At 41.1% G+C, this 18,683-nt stretch overlaps 1 protein-coding gene across 3 annotated transcripts in view; it reads right to left on the bottom strand.

Annotated features, from left to right (window-relative positions):
* Positions 1–18,683, bottom strand: part of ARMC2 (armadillo repeat containing 2) — a 397,692-nt gene that overhangs the window by 283,350 nt on the left and 95,659 nt on the right. For 2 of the 3 annotated variants that reach the window (XM_078646857.1, XM_078646858.1), the window contains exons 4-5: positions 17,574–17,745; positions 7,265–7,367 (exon numbers count right to left, since the gene is read on the bottom strand). In XM_078646857.1, coding sequence (XP_078502983.1) covers positions 7,265–7,367; positions 17,574–17,745 — 275 coding nt within the window. The remainder of the gene's footprint in view (positions 1–7,264; positions 7,368–17,573; positions 17,746–18,683) is intronic. The other variant, XM_078646859.1, reaches the window with a different exon arrangement.

Raw genomic sequence — 18,683 nt, forward strand, 5'->3', positions numbered from 1 at the left:
TCTACTTTCGGAAAACCTGAAAATCTTCAACCCCTTCATTTGCCAGCCAGGCTTCATCACTTCAGAACATTTTCTGCCATCATTCTTTCTGACCTCTGACTGAACACTATTTCAGATATATCTGAGAAAGGTCTCTTCAGGCCTTGAGGAAGTTGTGGGGAACTGTAGCTACATTCGTAAAACTCCCCAAAAAATGTATTTACTGCCTAGATCTTTCTCACAAAGCAAAGGACTGTAAGATCTGTTGAACCTTTTTTGTTTGAAGACACTAACTCACCCTACTCCACTCCTCGCCATTTCTCCATAATTACCCACAGAGACCTGAGAGAATGAATCCAAATAGCATAATGGAACCATAAATCAAGTTACTCGGGGCCATAACCAGGAACAAGCTACTCCTACACTGATCAGACATAAAAACGATTACTCGCCTTACTGCAGACCAGAGCACAAATCTCTTAGCCACTCCACAAAAGAACTGCTTGGCATCACGTTATGGTTGGATATCATGTATAGATGATATAGATAAGTTAGCAAACAACACTATTACTCTCTCCTCGTAGAACTCTCCTCCAAAGCATTGTTCTCCTAACTCTGTGTTATATCTGAATCAACACAGCTATTCCTGAAGATCCAAATACTCACATCAACCCAAATGTTTAGAAGCATTCCTTCATGTAGCTCACACACCTGATCATGGATCATATCACACAATATCCATAAACGTAGACCTGGCCACCGTACATGGATAGACACAGTACGAGGACGACCACCCCCCTAACTCTCTCTTCACAGTGCCCGCTGCATCGCTCCGATCCCTCGGGAGCCAGACCTGCCACCTATCACTGGAGGTGCACCCCAGGTGGAAGGAGCTTGCTCGCCTTGTCCCAGAGCACAATGCTGTCAGCCAGCATGTTAGCGCTTGTTGCAAAGGCCACCAAGAAAGAGCTCAACTTTAACCACGACGAAAAGTAATAGCAGGAAGTAATCAAACACATTGATAAAGTGCAGAATAAAATAGACTCAGTAAACAAGGACGTTAGGAAACACACTGAAAGTAGAAAAGAAATTTAACATGCTTTGTCAGCACTTTTTCCAGAAGAGGTCAGAACTCCTCCCCAAAATCCCTAATTTCTCTTTGACAACATTCTCAACCACCCAAAAATATCAGCACTCTTAGGGGAGGAAGATGAATAAGCGCTCCATTGTTTGACCAGAGTTGAGGTGTTGGAGACCTAAGCAAATTAAAAGATCAATCTACCCAAACAACTTCAGAAGAATTAGCTTCTCTCAAGTTAGTGACGCATCTCCTACACATCACATCAAAGCTGCCTTCCTGCACTGTAGATATGAGGTCTCTGCTGCTACTAACACATCTGTCATCATCCAAAACTGTCACATTGAGACTATTTCACTCACAGAAAGCTATTTCTGCTCAAATTCCAAAAGCTATCTAACCACTAGAATACACCAATTAGATTAAGCAAATAAAATGGTGTGAAGGGTCATCTCGATCCACAAGGAGCCCCTTAAATGCGAACAGATTTTTTCAATCAACTCCCCATCTTCATCCCAATGCATCATTGTGAAGATTACAAACACAACACCTAAACCACCAAGGCTGAATATTGTACACTACCCGGCCAGTAATAAAAAGAGTTTGGTTGAAGTTTTTATTCAATTACAGCCCTAATCAACTCCCAGACTCTTGCAATCAGATTTCAGGGAGAGTTCAACCTCTAACTGGAAAAACGCAAAAACACTAACACATTCCTCCTCATTCTCCTATAATATTGCAACACCTCTACCTACAATAAAAGCTCTAACCTGAACCTGCTTTTCATACCAAAACAACATATACAAATATATAACCCGCAAAAACTGGATTGGTCAGACGGGTACTTGATTTTTTCAAAATCCTGACCTTCACATACATTCACAATTCTAAATTGGAGTCAGAAATAGTCAAATCTAGAGGCCTCAAACACAGAGACAATAAGCATCGGCAAAACCTAAAGGATTGATTTTAATATGCTAATGCGAACATTGATAGGAATGCACAAGTGCACTATTTTTGTTGTGTTTATAAGCAAACTGCTCTTTCTGTGTGCCTCCTATGGATCAGCACTGTTTTTTATTTACTAAGCTTATCCAATAAAAACACAGAGCTCAGAGATCGGAGGCGTTATAAGAAGACCATAAAAATTGCAGAATTATTTTTCTGTATTCTGAAAATAACTGGAACAAATCAAGCGGTATCAGTCAGGGCACAAAAGTCACCCCAAAGCCAAAATATAAGTACTCTGCCTGAAATAAAGCCAATGACCCGCTGCCTAGATAAGGCTAGAATGAACTGGGAAACCCAAAGTGTTCCTAGTCATGGTATGCTTAAGTGTGATGTCCTTTAGAAATTGTCCCCCTAAGAATGTGAGGCGGAGGTCTCAGATAACTCTCTCATGGGAGTTTGAGACCACTCACTAAGCAATTCAACCTTGTTCCAAGTGACATGCTGGACTCTGAGGAAGCAACAGTGTCTAATTTAGCCTTGGGATCCTCAACAGTAACAGCTTCCCAAAGATGAGAGTGAGTAGGATTTCTATGCTTTGGCTTTTCTTGTACCTATAGCAGGGACAACTTTTGTCCCAGGAACTTGAAGATGCTCTTCTCCATTTGTGAGGCTTCTATGATACAAGAAGGATCAGGTGGTCCACTAACCACAATTCTCCAATGGCATGAGTTTACATTTCAGTGTCTGTGTCAGGAAGGTAGTTAGAGCAACCTGGGTTGGGCCCTCTGAAAGAAAACTTAGACCCCATGGAGAAGCTAGTTGTTCCAAAGAAAAGTCACCCTTTAAGACTGTCTTAATTTGAAGACTACTTGAATGGTATCTCTGCGCACAGTATGGTAAAATTCCGGTGGACCAGTAACTATGCAGCAAACTCTGATGTGAGGACCTGTCTGTGCAACCTTTAGTGTTAGTGCAATGACTCATTACCTCGGTGTATGACCTGGGGGAAGAATACCCAATAAAGGACCATGCATCCAGAAACCAGAGAGAGAACACTCTCTCTCTGCCTTCTTTTGCCCTTTTTCCTTTTTAGGTCTAGCCTGGCGTTAGCAGCGCGCATGCGCTGCTCTCGCCGTTGCGAGTGCCTTTAGGAATCGATACGATTCCAGAAGTATACTTGAAGCACCGCCCTTCTTTCCATTGTCACGCGTCATCGTTAATGTTAAACGATGGCGCGTGATTGGAAAGCGGGCTTCTTGGTTGCCGCCTTGTCTACTTGTAGGACGGCCCATGTGGACAGGCCGACACCATCTGTGTTTCTGGCACAGCACACACTGCCATGCGCTCATGAAGTCAGCCCTCCCTTCCTTTCCACGCCCACCCCGTGCCTCTCTGATCCTCCTCCACAGGATACATCCCGAGCTTCCCCAATTAATGTTCACGTCTCACCAGTCTCACTGCTTACCTCACCAGCTGTATTATTTAAGCTTGCATTTGTGTGGTATTCTGTCAGGAAGATAGAAATACAGTACGTTGTCTTGGAAAAGCCAAAGTGCTTGTTTGGTGTGATTCACTTTTAGGAACATTGTGGAACAGTAATGATCTATTGCTTCGCAAGTTATCACAGTACCTCACATCTCCTTGTGAAATGTATCGGATCTCACTCCTTCTCGCTCTAGTATTTGCCTACCAGAATTATTTGTTGTTTCAGTACCCTTGTTTAATGAACACTCTGTGCAGTAGGAAGCGCCCAGGCTGCGCCAAGCTCAGGATGTTGTGGCCTGTGTTGCATGGGCCAGTGCCCTCCGGTGGTGAGGCAGCCACGCAGTCTGCAGAGTGGGGTAAACAGACTCTTGCGGCAAATGATGTCAGCAGTGGCTGGAGTCGGGTTGTGATGGGAAAGCAGAGACCTTCATTCAAATGTAGCGCTTTGGAGCGGCACATGGTGAGCATTAACGCAAGCAACCATTAAGGGGTATTAATATGTTCTACTTCTTCCCTCTCTCCCTTCACCCTCCTCCGCCCCGCCCCCCCAACCTAAAACCCCCTCGTCTTCTCTTCTCCTCTTCCTTCTCGTGACCACACCTTACCCTCTCCGTTCTCAAAGGGTAGATTAAGCGCTGTGCACGCAGCTTTCATAACATCAGCATGCATGTTTGTGTCTCTCCTGCTGCACCCCCAATCGTGTGTTCCTTTTTATCTTCCTTCTCATATTGCAAGGGACAACTGTCCGTCAAAATGCGCTTATTACCGACCTATGCCCGACATGTGTTCTGACATCTCTGGTGCTGTAAAGAATACAAGCCATGACAGAAAAGCCTTGTTTTTCCAGTAGAAGCGCCTCAGAGGCGAAGCAGTGGTGACCCCCAGACTGCCTCCCGCGGTGCCCCTCCAGGGCCTGCCAAAGGGAGTCATTATTGTGGCTTGCTCCTTCCAGGCAGCAGAGGGCCTTTTAAAGAGCTTATTGCTTTATAAAACAAGCATTAAAAATGCAATAGGTCTCGTCTTTGATTAAGATAAAGCCATTTGCTTTGCTAATGGTATTGTATAGCAAATCAAATGGCTTTAACTTAATCAAAGGCGAGACCTGTTGTATTTTCAATGCTTGTTATTTTCCCCACCATCATATGTGGTACAACGTACTGGGTAATGGTAACCAACACAGACATTTTTCAGTGACCGCCAGTAAATCAGAGTGGAGAAGAATTGTGAATCCCAAGAAAGAGTTGTGAATCAGCAATGCACTTCAGAAGAAAAAGATATGTGTCTGAGTTCAAGTGGGCATTCAAGCAAGTGCAGCAAGATATCAATGCTCTAAACTTCAAGGGTACATTACTCAAGCTCATTTTTCATCCTGTGTCAGGGAAGAAAGATTAAAATTAGTTAAACCCAGCATTACATATTTTACTTGTAGTTCTTGCAGGATGTTGTAAAACCTCCATGAGGATTTTACACTTTTGTGACAGATAGGACATAGGATAAGATATTTGGGAGCACAACTGATTTGGAGTAAAGACCAAGAACTCTACAGACTGTTACACCATTTTGAACCTTCAAACCTTCAAATTAGGTTGAGAGATAATGAAAATCAATAGGGATTATCATCAACCAAGTAGAGCCATGAAAGCTTTTCCGCTATCACTCGGAATTCTTATCTTGGTTCTCTATGAAGTTCTTCAGCAACCTCTATATAGTTTCCCCAAAGGAAACTGTCCCACGAGTCCAAAAGAACCATAGCACTGCACACCATCTTTCCACCTGTACTCAGTTACTTTCCCCATCTTGTACAATGAAATCTCACTAGCACAAGCATGCCTCGTTCTCACTGCTGATATTATAAGGGAGCATTGTCTTTGGATCAGATAAAAAAAAAACAGATCCTGCTCGGATAGTTTTCTAGTTTTTTAAACAGACATGGAGTGACAACTCGCGTAGAAACTGGAGTCAAATATTCATCCGCTAACTCTGCAATCCCATGGACCAGAAGCAATAAGGGTCATGCTTGAACTCCTACATTCAGCGTATCTATGTTAACACTGAAGACTCAAGTGTTTCCAAAGGAATTTTACGTTTAGTTGCATCTTAGTCAGCATCACGTGGAACAGGAATTCAGAGTCTGTGTAAGTATCTGCATTAGGAGGCATTGGAGATGGGGTTCTCTTTCTTCTACACTTAGGCAGAAGAGGGTCAAGTGTTTGATGATTAATGGGATTGATAGGGAAAAAAATCAGGCTACACCATGTGGAGGCTCTGGTTGTATTGTCGGAAGCACTGGAACAGCAACAGAAACCAATGCAGGTTGAGCAGGAGCTATGTGAAAATTCTCCTGTATGCAGATACCGACCTCTGCCTCAGAATGGCTACATTCCATGAATCAGGGTCATGTGAAAGCTGCAGCAGTTAGAAAGCATGAGTACTAGGTCATCACAGAGTTTTCGAATAGGAAAGAAAGCCTGACGATGATGGCTCCCTTGATGCTGAATAGTGTTTTTGCTTGAAAATCAACATCCTGACTGATGCTGTACCGGTTTGTTATGGCGAGCATGCTGGTACCGTGATTGACCTCAATACAGAATAGAGTCGTCTGATCATGAATAGGATCTACCACAGTGAGAGTTCTGATGGGTTGAGAACTGAGACACAGTGGAAGGAGCCCATCCTAGCTCTATGAAGCCAATTCTTCACCTTGTTGTTTCTCAGGTCTTTGGTATCGTTCAGTGTCATTTTCGAAAAAGATTTTGACAAAATTAGCAGTCCTCCACTGAGAGTGAAGATGGACTACAAATCACATACACTCTGTGTCAATTACTTGCACCTTTCTCCCTCCTATAAGGGGCAAACAATAAAGGTATGATGAAAGCAGAGTGAAAAGACCCAGTCAATATTACTGAAATGAATCATGAAACAAGGTAGGGAATACACACAGATGTTAAACATGCTGAGAGAATCCAAAAAAGCTTTGGTAATAGGGAATAATCCTCTAAAAAAATATGCCAAAAACTCTGTCAGTGTTGTGAGAACTATCTCCCACGAGACAGAAAAATAAATAAGGCTGTGGAGCACTTGCCAGTAAAGAGCATGATGTGATATGGTAGCTGCAGGCTCCTTTAACAAGCGTTTTTTGTTTTTCTACATCTCTATGTATGATGCCTCTCTAGTTGCATTTTCCTTTAATTTGTGCTTGCATTTTCCTTTTTCGCTAGTCAGATAGGTTAGGATTTGTACAGCACTGTTTCCTTTTTTGTGTTTAATTGGACATCATTTTGGAAAAGAAAATATTTAAAATTCACAAAAATCAATCTTTAATATGCTGCAATATGTATATATGCATTTAAAAAAGATACATAGTTCCATCATATAACGAAATTATTGATGTGTTTTAAAATATTCTGGGACCCCCACATGCAAGTGCGAATATTCTAGTTGTATGACCATCAATGAAGATCTTACAACATAGAACGTTAGAAAAATAAAGAGTATTCTTGTGTCCCGCCTTGTCTGTAAGCGTAAAGTATTATAAAAGGCAAGTATAAAACATGCCTACATCAGAAGGTTAGTCGTTTGCGTTTATCTATGGAGATTACAGCCAACGTCCGTCAGTTTGCAGAGATATTTTCAACAATTTACAAAGTCACACTTAACGTATACCACTGATTTACTTATGAGCTAGGATTAAATATTTTTAGGCTCTAGATAAAAGGTCCTGAAATTGCTTACTTAAATTTGCCTTTGTCAAACAACTCAAGATTTCCATACCTGCACTCTGTGTGTACCTTCTCCTCCTTGAAGCTGTGGCCCCTGCTTGGACCGGAGGAAGCACAACTAGTTAGCTGCTCCTCTAAACTGGATTGTTTCTTTGCTGTAAAAGTAAAGTATAGGATTACCTTATGACAGCCTATCAACAGCGACATGTGTGCTCCAGGTTTACTGATCATTTGAAAGCCATGACTCAGCATGGACTGAAACACACTCACTTATAGACTGTCTGTCAAATATCATATTTACAGAGCATCTAGCACTTTGTATGGGCATTTTGTTTATATACCCACATTCTATACCCATCTTTGCTCAATTCAGATTTCTGTATTCAGTTTTCTACCCTACATCTAAAAGCTTTTTTATAGTATAACAATTTAAAAACACAATCAACAATGAAAATGTTGCTTTTAAAGGATAGAGTCACAGATTAAATGCAATCCCTATAGACAACGTAATACTTTTAAAATCCACGTAGATGTTCCAATGACATTTGAATGAACAATCAAAATAATGCGGTGCAATTGCACATGTGCAGGTAACATAGGTCCCAAAGTGGTAATTTATCAATGGAAGGAAGATAAACTGCAGTAGGCACAGGGCAGAGTGTGATAAAAAACAAACTACCACCTTTACTTTTTATTGAATTATGGGCATCAAAAATGAAGTAAGCATTGGGAGATAAAACTGCTAGAATCCTATCTGTAAGAATGGCACTAGATATATACCTGTGTTTGGAAGGACTCAACATCAATCCTGCATATCCTACATATAGGAAAACTAACACTGGTCAGGTTAGGTGTCTTATAAGCAGAAAGACAGGCCAGATGCTCAAGATATAATCAGATGACCAACATGTTCCATGTGTTGTGGGCATGTAGGACAGCACAGTTTCTTTTAGAAGGGTGCATTGTACCGCATCAAGTCTATAAATCAATATCCAACTTCTGAGGAACCCTCTGGTTGTCCTTCTGTGATCTCCCATTCCTGGTGACGCATGTGACCTCTTCATTGGCTTTTGTCACTCAGCTGCTTCTAGCTGCCCATATCACACAATTCCAAAATCTGAAATTCCCTCACAAGTCATCAAATACAGCCTAAAGTGGCAGTATTTGGCAGCTATTGGCTATGGAAAAGTTCCCGGTCAAAATGCTATCTACATTTCTACTCCAAAGAACAGCAGCAATTTCTGAAGGAAACTGCTATATTATGCTACACGCTTTCTCAAAGTGCTTGAATTAAAATATAAATAACTAGAACTGATGTATGCATGTACAATTTGGCGCTTATATGCATTGAACACTTTTTCAGTCTTGAAAAACACTACTGACACAAATTTATGTTAACCCTCGCCACCAATAGAAAACGCCACATATGTCAACCCTCACACACCAACACATTTCACAATTACAAAATCGGACCATTGTGGCAAATACTCATTGATGTGTTATTCAATAAAGATCAGATACTTATGAGTGCTGGACTTTGCTGAAAAATATGAACATGCTTAACTAAGAGATAGTTAGAAGCAGATTTTCAGTATTAATGAAACAAACTTGAGCTTTAAGAAACTTCACTTTCAAAATGGCTTTAATAAATTCTATAGCAACAAAAAATCTTTTGACATTACAGAAAAATGGTTAGAAAAAAACCCTGGGCATACCAAAGTACTTATGCTTCTGTTAGGTTCATCTACGTTTTAAACAAAATAAACTGACAGACAGGACAGGGTGCTCAAGTAACTTTCAGATCATACAGCTTAAAACCTCCCACTGTAGGACAATTGAAATGTTTATGGCTAACCTTAGTAACTCAGGACCTGCAGACAGGGTACTTCATCACAAACACAACAGAGTACCCCGTCCCCTAAACTCTTGGTCCACTTTCCTCTTTTAGAGAGAGGCAGACCAAAAGTATTCCGTTGGCAACAACACTGACAGCACTGTCAAAATAATACTTTTCTGATGGCCCCACAGAATAGGCGCTGACAAAGGAAGGATACCACCCACCATATTCAGGATGAATGGTGTAAAGTATTTTCTTCCTCCATCATCACCAGGAAAAACCTTGTGGTAAGGTACAAGGAAAAAAAACAAATAAAGGCCCCCACATCCCAGTTGAAAACTCCCAGTGTGTGCCCGGCATTATTTTTTTTTTTTCAATTCCCACTTTGGGAGTTTGTTAAAAGCAATACAACTTATGAAAAGTTTGACTGCTGCCTGTCATATTTGATAGTATCATGGTTTCCTACATTGAAAGGAACAGTCATGACAACTGTTCCTTGCAATGTAGACAGCTGTCCACAGCACCGGCAGCCAACTCTAAAACTAGAGGGCGGCGGTGCCTCAGGATAGGGGAAGTACATTACTCCACCATCCTAAATCGGGCCCTTAGACAAAAAAACGATAAACTTGCCAAATCTCTACAAACTTTCAAATTAAAATGAAGGCATATCTAAGGAAGAATTTGAATATCTTATTACTTTCGTCGAGCCAGGTTAAGGGCCCGATTTATATCTTGCCGCTAAGCATACTCCGTTGCGGGGGGAAGACTCCTATGACTTTATCACTGTTTATTTGGTTATTAGGAAATCATTTTGCTGTGTGTGACTCCCATAGATGGACTGAGTGCAGATTCTCGCTCTTCCATACCGTCTCACGTAAATTACTCCATTATATGCTTGTGTGGCATATGCTTTTTCCCTCATTGACAATGTTCATGATGGCAACAATTGACAGTTACTTATTCATTGTACCTACAAACTGTGAACACTCAATAAAGAATGTTTACAAAATGTATTAAAAAAGCATACTCCATCGTAACAGCAATGCGGTATGCTTACTGACAAGATAATGGTTTGCTCGCATGATTTAGATGCAGGCTGGCCATAGGTTTGGCTACGGCGGTGATTACACCGTCATCGCCATAGCCAAACCTCTCTGACGGCCAGACAGAATAAGGGCTGTTGGAGAAATGGCTATGTGTCTATCCACCCAATTAGGATAAGCGGACATATTACCATTATTTTACTATCTGTCACCGCAAGGCAAACCTTGGCAGTAACGGACAGTAAAAATAATGCCCCCCTCACCATGGGAGATAACTCATGAGGTAGGCTTTTTCTTTTTCATTTTCAAAAAGAAAATCCCATTTCAGGGATTTGTTTTTGAAAATTATAAAGAACATTTTGGTGCAGTGCTCAGTCATGTAGCCGGAGCCCTGCAACAAACCGCATTGACAGGAACCGCCATGACAGAGGTTTATGTCAATGCTTTATAAATGACTGCTAGCTTGGCACTCATTTATAAATTCGGGGGGCGGTCCCTCCACCAAGGGGATGGAATAATCTATTCCACCCCCCTGGTGGAGGCCATCCGATGGAATATAAATTAGGCCATATATCATCATGGGTGATTTTAATCTATGGGGAGAGAAAGGACTATAAGTATAGGTTAAACAAGTCATTGTCATAACATTTTGAAGCTTTAGTTTTAACAAAAGCAGATCATCAAACTACCCATTCAAAAGCCAACTGTTTTTTAGCTTTCAAAGTATCCAAGAAAGAAAAGTAGAACAGCAACACTATAGTATATAGAAAACAATAACTGAAGATAATATACATCCAACATGTCTAAGTTAGATGTTATGACTCTGAATTCCAAGATTACCGCTTGTAGACTCAAGACTAAAATATATCAAAGTATTTCACTCCCTTAAAATGTGGAAAAAATGCAAATATGTATGCAGATACATTTAAGTAGAGGTCATTTAAATTATACTTAGTATGGTCAGACTTCACTGTACATACATTACATGAGTCTTACACAATATGCATCTCTCCACTTGCAAGGTAATGAAGGGCCGCTAACATTTATATCAGACCCAGAGTCTAAATTGGAATGTATTTGCATTTTGCAGTTGACTGTTCTTACTTATAGTATTATTCTCATTATTTTGTTGCTGTATCTCTCAGATAGTATGCTGTCCTTGAATTGTATGGTAAACCGTTGGTGCCACTCTCAGTTGTAAACTGTTTCCCCACGTGTAAATCAAAGATAGAGCTATGTATAGGACTGTGAGCTGGATTTGAATTATACTGCATTATCGTATATTATATTAAATTATCTTCCAATGTGGTATGTGCCTTTAACTGTAAACGTATATTAAGGTGTTTATCCCTGTAATGAACGCCAAATTATACTTGAATGGAAATTTGTGTGCTGACCCTTTTCTAAAATTGTAAAACTTTTTACAAATTGAACCATCAATGCGATCACCAGATCCCACCACCTAGCATATCTAACTAAACCAAAGCGATCATATTAGACTTGAGGATGTAGGTAATAATACCGATGGGCTCTGACCTCCCCTCGGCCATCCCCGCTCTGCGACTTATCCAAGCATACTCTCAAAAACTACAACCAGAGTTCTTGCAGCCCCTCTGAGACTCTGAAAAGCAAAACGTATGATAACTTTTGATTGGGTAGGATTAAAACTAATCTTTTATAACAAAAGACACATTCTATTTTAAAACTCTACATTCTCTTATTAAAGAAAACTGATCACTATGGGATAGCAAAACTAAAGAGTTGTTCATTCCCCTTTTTAAAAATGGGAAGGCTAAGATCCAATCCTTGGACATGAACTTCCACATATTTGCTACAATGTTTTATACCTTGAAGATACTTAAAGCCTCAACCTCCATGAAAGGGGGCACAAACAATCTACACTAATTAATTAACCCCATGCATGCTGCGGGTTTTCCCGCTGTGCGCTAACATTTGTGAAAAGACGAGTTACATGACGAGCTCAGCTCGTCATGAGCGTGGAAGAGGTTAAAAAACAGAGACAATATTGCATTGCCTCCCTGCATGAATCCTTCCCCCCCCAAGAGAGATCCTTCTGAATGAACTAAAAAGGGCACAACCCTTGCAGATGTGGAGGATCAGCAGAAGCCTGACCTTGTCCCCAAAGCTCTCGGGACAGACTTGAGATTGTAGGAAGCCAAGAAAAGAGGGCAGGATTTAAAAAAGCATGTTATTTCCTGGTGTGAACACATCTTTCTGGCTTCTTGCCAGGCTGTGAGTTGTGCATAACAGCAGAACTCACTTTTTTTGCACAACTTACCACAGCTTGTGAGGATCTGGATTTAATGAGACTAAAGAAGTCTTGGATAGTGATCCAAATTGAGCCTGCACCTGTGATGACTGAGCAATACAGAAAAACAAAACTCCCATGCCTCTATTTTTACGCCCATATATGGCCAAAAATTACTGAGAGCTGTCATGAAGTGTTTGCAGTTTTAGTCTTTGTTACAGACCATAAGCAGTTGTTGTTGATTAATATGTTGCATTATGTGCTCACCCCTTTACCTAACCCCTAGTTGATACTGGACTCCAGTTTCATGATATGCATGAATGGAAAAAGTAGCCTCATAATAGTGATGTTATAAGAACATTTCATATCTAGTTGAAACAAGTTTTGGTGTGTCGTCTGAGGTGATAGCATTAGATAGTTATAATTAAAGCCTCAGACTTGTGTACCTTTGTGATATTTGCCAACTAAAAAATAACCACACACAATTAAACCACATCTTGCACAAATAGGTTCAACTTAAAGCATCACTCCACAACATGACAAACTCTTAAACAAGTAAATTATGGGAAGACAATGCATTCCATCAAAGCTAAGAACAACAGTTACTGCTCCACCAAAAAAGTGCAAATGAAAATCTCTGTCTAAAAGTAATGGCTTTAAATGGGGATTACAAGTGGGAGTAGTTGTTTCTTTACGTTTGGAAGATGAGAGTACAAAGAATGACTATGGAGTAAAACAGTATCTCTCAATCAATTTCAAGTTAGTAAACATAATTGTAAAGCAGAGGTATCTTTTGGAACTTCTATTTTGTTTGTAGGTGGTAGTGTATGTACTTGAAATATATATCTTTAACCTTAACACCTTCTTTTCACGTTAAGCAGCACCAACAGAAGACCACCTATGGTAACTCTTTTACAAGAGTCCTCAGGCAATGAGGGGTTACCACTTTAGCACTTGACTCTCAGGGTATCAAAGTCAAGCAGTCCAAGGCTTACCCAGGGATGTGGTGTGTGGAACATTAGAAAACAATCAATAATTCACTATCCAGTCGGTACTTTAAACTGACACACACAATTGAATCACTTAAAGTAATAAACAAACAGATGGTATTTCACAAAGGCAATAACACAAACAGTTCCCATGGCAATCTCAGGAACAGTGTGTAATGGTACTGTACATTGGCCCTTGCCCAAGCCTGGGAGGGGGGTTTAGGGGCAAGAAATCTCAGCAGGTCTGTCACAGCAGCTCCTGTGATCCATCAATCACAGTTAGTTTGTCCCCCCATATAGGTGTGCACTTAGCCCACCTATCCAAGCTTGCAATATCAGTGTACCTTACTGTCCAGGGTGAAGTAGTTCGAAGAGCTGAGTTTGTCTGCAATTAACACCTGCAGTATTTGCTAGTCAGGGTTGGCTGCACCATTCTATGTGATGTGCATCATGGACAACTCACAAAGAGGAGCTATGGTGGTTCTCACTATAGCCCCACCGATGTCAAGGTGAGTGGTGGTGCCTGCAATTCACCAGTCAAGAGGAGGCTCTGTGGGGGAGGAGCACGGGTCTTCTGGTCACAGTGAGACTGTGGTTTAGATTCTTCCTTGGGTCCAGTCACAAAATCCACATCCCAAACAAGTTCAGGCACACCCTAGTTCGTACCTGTGATTATTCTGGCTAATGCGGTCACTCTGCTTAGGTTGATCTCTTCTTCGGCAGGTATGTCTTTGTTGTTTCAACCACAGAAGGTCACCTGCTTCCAGTGCTTAAAGGCTTCCTTGTACTACAGGCCAACTCCTGGGTAAGTTCAATGTCACCCTTCTCGGTTAGGCATCAATGCAGTTGCCATGCTGTGTGGACAAACCAGGGACTTCCAGACCTCACTTCTCACACAGTGGTGCAGGTCTCTTGTGGCCTAAGAGCAGTAGCTTAAACTCATCTAGCACCGGCTCCTTCACAACCCCATCTCCTTCAGAGTAGCTTCTTCTTAATGAAAGGACACTTCCAGGCTCCTTCTGAGCAGGCAGTCAGCACTTTCCTTCGAAGCATGGTCCAGGCATTCTCTCTTGGAAGACTTATCAAGTTTGCCCTAAGTTACTAGTAGTGAACCGATAAAGGAAAGTTGGCAGTGGATACCCCAATCATTGCGCTCTAAGGATTCTTCCAGTCACTACTAATATGGGACCTGACAGTGGCGTATCTAGGTTGGCAGGCACCCTAGTGCAAGAAAAGTAACTGGGCCCCCTCACTAGCATGGCATCTTAGTCTGTCAGCTGTCCCGACACTCCTGAAACCTCCTTCGACAGACTCTGCACCTGCCATATCAAAACTAACTACCATTCTCATACACACACTATTGTATTTGCACTCACTGCACTGTATTTCTGCAAGACAAAGTAATATCCCTAAAAAGCATTAACAAAAGAAATATGTTTGGCCCTTGTAAAGAGCATGCACACAAAGACAGAACATGAAGAGACCCAACATTCACACTTTTACCCTCAAATAGGCACGACCTCATGCTACACTCACACAGGCATATGCCCCACTCTGTACTCACACATGCACAATTTTCAACCTGTAAACCACAGGCAATTAAATCACAAAAGACAATGTAAATTCTGCATGCTCACAGGCACACCCCTCACAATGCAATCAATAGACATGGCAGCAATTATGCACCCACACAAGTACACTGCAGGGAAGGTCTTGGCATCAAAAACTGTCTCACTTGCCTTCTAAAAAGCAAGGCAGTTGTTTTCTTTGTAGTACAGGCATATCCTAAAATAAATGAAGAAAAACTAAAATAATTGCAATGAAATGTGGAGGGCATGCGTATTAATAAAAACGAATAAATCGTATAGGTTCACACTGGTATGCCAGCTTGGAACAGCAAACATGTATGCTGAGTATGCAGAATAGGATTATAGATTGTGGCATGATTTTGAAGCTTGCAGCAGTGACACCTGGTGCTCTGCATTAGAAAGCTGTGGTCCAGTAGCAATGGCAACGCAGCTGCTTGTACTCTAAATTAAGACTAGCCTGCATTTGCATGAGCTGTTGGGGATACATTTAAAGGAAATATCTCTGGAGAATGACTCCTCTGGATACAGAGTATCACAGAGTTAATAGCAAAATACTGTTACTCAGACTGCCTGACATCCTAAAGACCAGCGGTTTTATACTAGGCAGAGCAAACATTGGCAACAAAGCCAATGCCTGATCCACTGTCCAATTGGGTGTGTGCTGTTCTGAAGAGCTGAACGAATATGTGAATGAAACTCTGTCTGATGAATAACTGAAGTAGGCTTACCCAAAGCCAATTTTCTCTAAGCAAGATTACGTATTATTGTTGCAAACATGTGAGGCTGGTGAGACAACTTAAGCAGCCTTTTGGACAGATCATTAACACACAGAAATAGATAAAGTAAAGGAGCACAGGAGTCGTAGGTTTACATGCATAAGACATACAGCGCTGGTTAAGAGCATCACAATCTTCCCTGAAAGACACTGAACATGTATGGTACTGCAGGACAGGGCAAGTTTTTTCGAAGACCTGGAACAATTGTGGTACCGCATGGCTATTCAGTGCTAGCTTCCTTCAAAGGCATTGAACAAGTATTGTACTTCCGGGTCAGTCAGTGCAAGCTTCCTTCAAAGACATGGAACAAGAGTGGTATTCAGGGACTGTGCAAGCTTGAGTCAAAGGCATGGAACAAATGTGGTATTGAAGGGCCACGGCAAGCTTCCTTCTAATACATGGAACAAGTGTCACATTGTGCATCGCCATGTAAGGCCTCCCTTAGATACAATATACAAGCATGATTTCAGATTTGGTACAAGTGTAAGGAACCGAACTGGGGTGCAAACTTGACATCCTCACATACAAAACAGGTATCATACTGGCAGAAGCATCTAAGCTTATATGAGGCACAGAATACCCAGAATAAATTATAGAGGTAGGTGAGCCACTAAAGGTTCGAGACAGATGCTATAATCTGCTTACGCCAGAGTTCCTCTTAAGCCCTCGAGTCTAAAATGCATTAAGTTTTCTTGTGTCTTCTTCCCCTGCTACCCAAATCTCTTACCTTATGCACCAAGAATGAAAGACAAACCATTAAATGTTGATGTCAAACAGCAGCTAGAAAGGGATACCAATGTAGTGGCTGAATTACACAGTGAGAAAACAGACAACCTGGGATCAATCCTGGCTTGGCCACTTGATCAAATTGTGTGATTGTATGCAATTATTTTATTTTATCGTGTCTCCTATTTTTTTCATTACAGCATATGGGAAAACCTTGAAATAAGGGAGGATATGTGCTGTACAAACATCCCTCTTGTGTTTGGCCTAATGGATTAAAATGTTACTCCATCCAAAATAAAAATATAACCCTCATAAAGGGTGTACAAGACAACTAACTTATCTCTTAGTTCACTAATGGTACTGTCATCAGAGTGGGGGTAGGGGCATTAATGTTTCTCAGTTCATGCTTAAAAGCTTAAAAACTATCACTTTTAGTAAATGCCTCTCAATGCAGTGATATAATCTAATGCACGAAGGTAAAACAGTTTATCTTCACTGAACTTTGAATACAGTTTTTCATATTTTTATTTATTATCTGGTGCGTGATTTCTATGCCAAATGTTCTCATTGTCGAGCTCTGGCTAGGCTATTAGAGCCAAGAAAAATGCTGGACTTGGCTCTCCCTGTTAGTTTGATGGCCCCCCATTTCTACTACAGTACTATGTATGACAGTTACTCTAGTTCCCCCTCTATCAGGGGGAGCAGCATCTGGTTTTCTGAGATTCTGGCAGGTTTCCACAGGTACTAAAAGGATAACTATTCCTGCTGCTGGTAGAAATAAGGAAGAATTGTGAATTATCAAGACCAAGAACAACTGCTTGTTTTGGTACATCATGGATACTTGTCATTGGCATATACCACTATAGCAGAACAGGTGGACAGGTTATGACAAAAGGTGCAACAAAAATCCGCTTTTGCTAAATATCTCAAAATAGGACCCTGCTACGAACATTCTTACAAACATGAGTCTTTAGCAGGTTAAACAACAACGCATAAAAGTAGTGACTCAACTGGCAGCTCATGGTTGTGTTGTCCTTAATGGGTGAAGCAAAAGAAAGGAAAGCTAAGTCGACACCGTAAAAGTGAACTAAGAGTGGTGTAAAATAATGAAAATGTTCCAGTATGTTCTTACCGTCTTCAGGATGAAATCCTTTGTCGGGCAAGAGGGATCCTTGAGAACCAGTTTTAAACAGGCGTGCACGAGAGTTGCTGATCCTTCTTACATCCACCGGGTGCAAAGGAGGTTTTGGAATAGAAGGGAAAGGCTCCTCTTCATTTGCAGCAGATCCAGGAAACTTTGGTCTCTTAAGCAATACCAAAAACAAATAATTTATCTAGAACACCTCTTTAAAAACAGACTGCAATACATTGTCATATGCCTTCCAAATGTTTACAATCAAAAATGTTAAAAACATCCTTGACCAACACATTAATTTTCATGTCTAACACATTTCCTGCTTAAATCTGTCTGCAATACCTTTAGGTCACTCTCGATAGCCAATATTATCTCTGAAGACAAAGGGGAAAATGGTCAATCCTGCTCAGCCGTTGGTTGCTGTAAGTTGACAGAAGGAATTTGGTAGTGGTGTTCTCTAAGAGGGAGTAACCGCACATTCAAATAAATATCAAGAGAAAAGTTGATTAGGGAACATGATTATTACAAATACTGAAAATACAGTAGGAGTGCTAGGGAGACCACCGTCACTCACTACTAAGGGTGACTAAACCAGATCTAAGGGACCTGCCAGAGCAGAAATACAAGGAGGGTCTATTCAGCACTATCCTTAAAGTAATATTAAAGACGACCTGTTGGTCACAACAATTATTTCACCAATACAGTCACAATGTATGCGTGTTTCAACAAAGATTTCTTCTTGAGACAAGATGGTTTTCTTTTTATTCACAAACGTCAAAGAAACAAACAGCCAACACATGTTTCGTCAGTACAGAGTCCGTACCAAGACTTTCTCAAGGCTAAACAATGTAGATATCGAACATGAAATAGAAAGAAGTGGTGTGGTAACCTCAAAGAAAGGGTCAATCACTGCGGATCGTAAGTATGGTGGTAGGCACGAAAGTATATGAATCGGCCCCAACCCGAACTATAATATCCCGGACCACAACTCACAGATGCCGTCGGAGGAGTATGACTCTTAGCAATTGCCGAAAACAATAATTACAGGACACAATTCCCAGATGACGTCGGAGGAGGGTACCACTAGGTAGTGGTCAAATGGCGTGA

Source organism: Lissotriton helveticus, chromosome 6, assembly GCF_964261635.1.
Source record: "Lissotriton helveticus chromosome 6, aLisHel1.1, whole genome shotgun sequence".
Classification (NCBI taxonomy): Eukaryota; Metazoa; Chordata; class Amphibia; order Caudata; family Salamandridae; genus Lissotriton; species Lissotriton helveticus.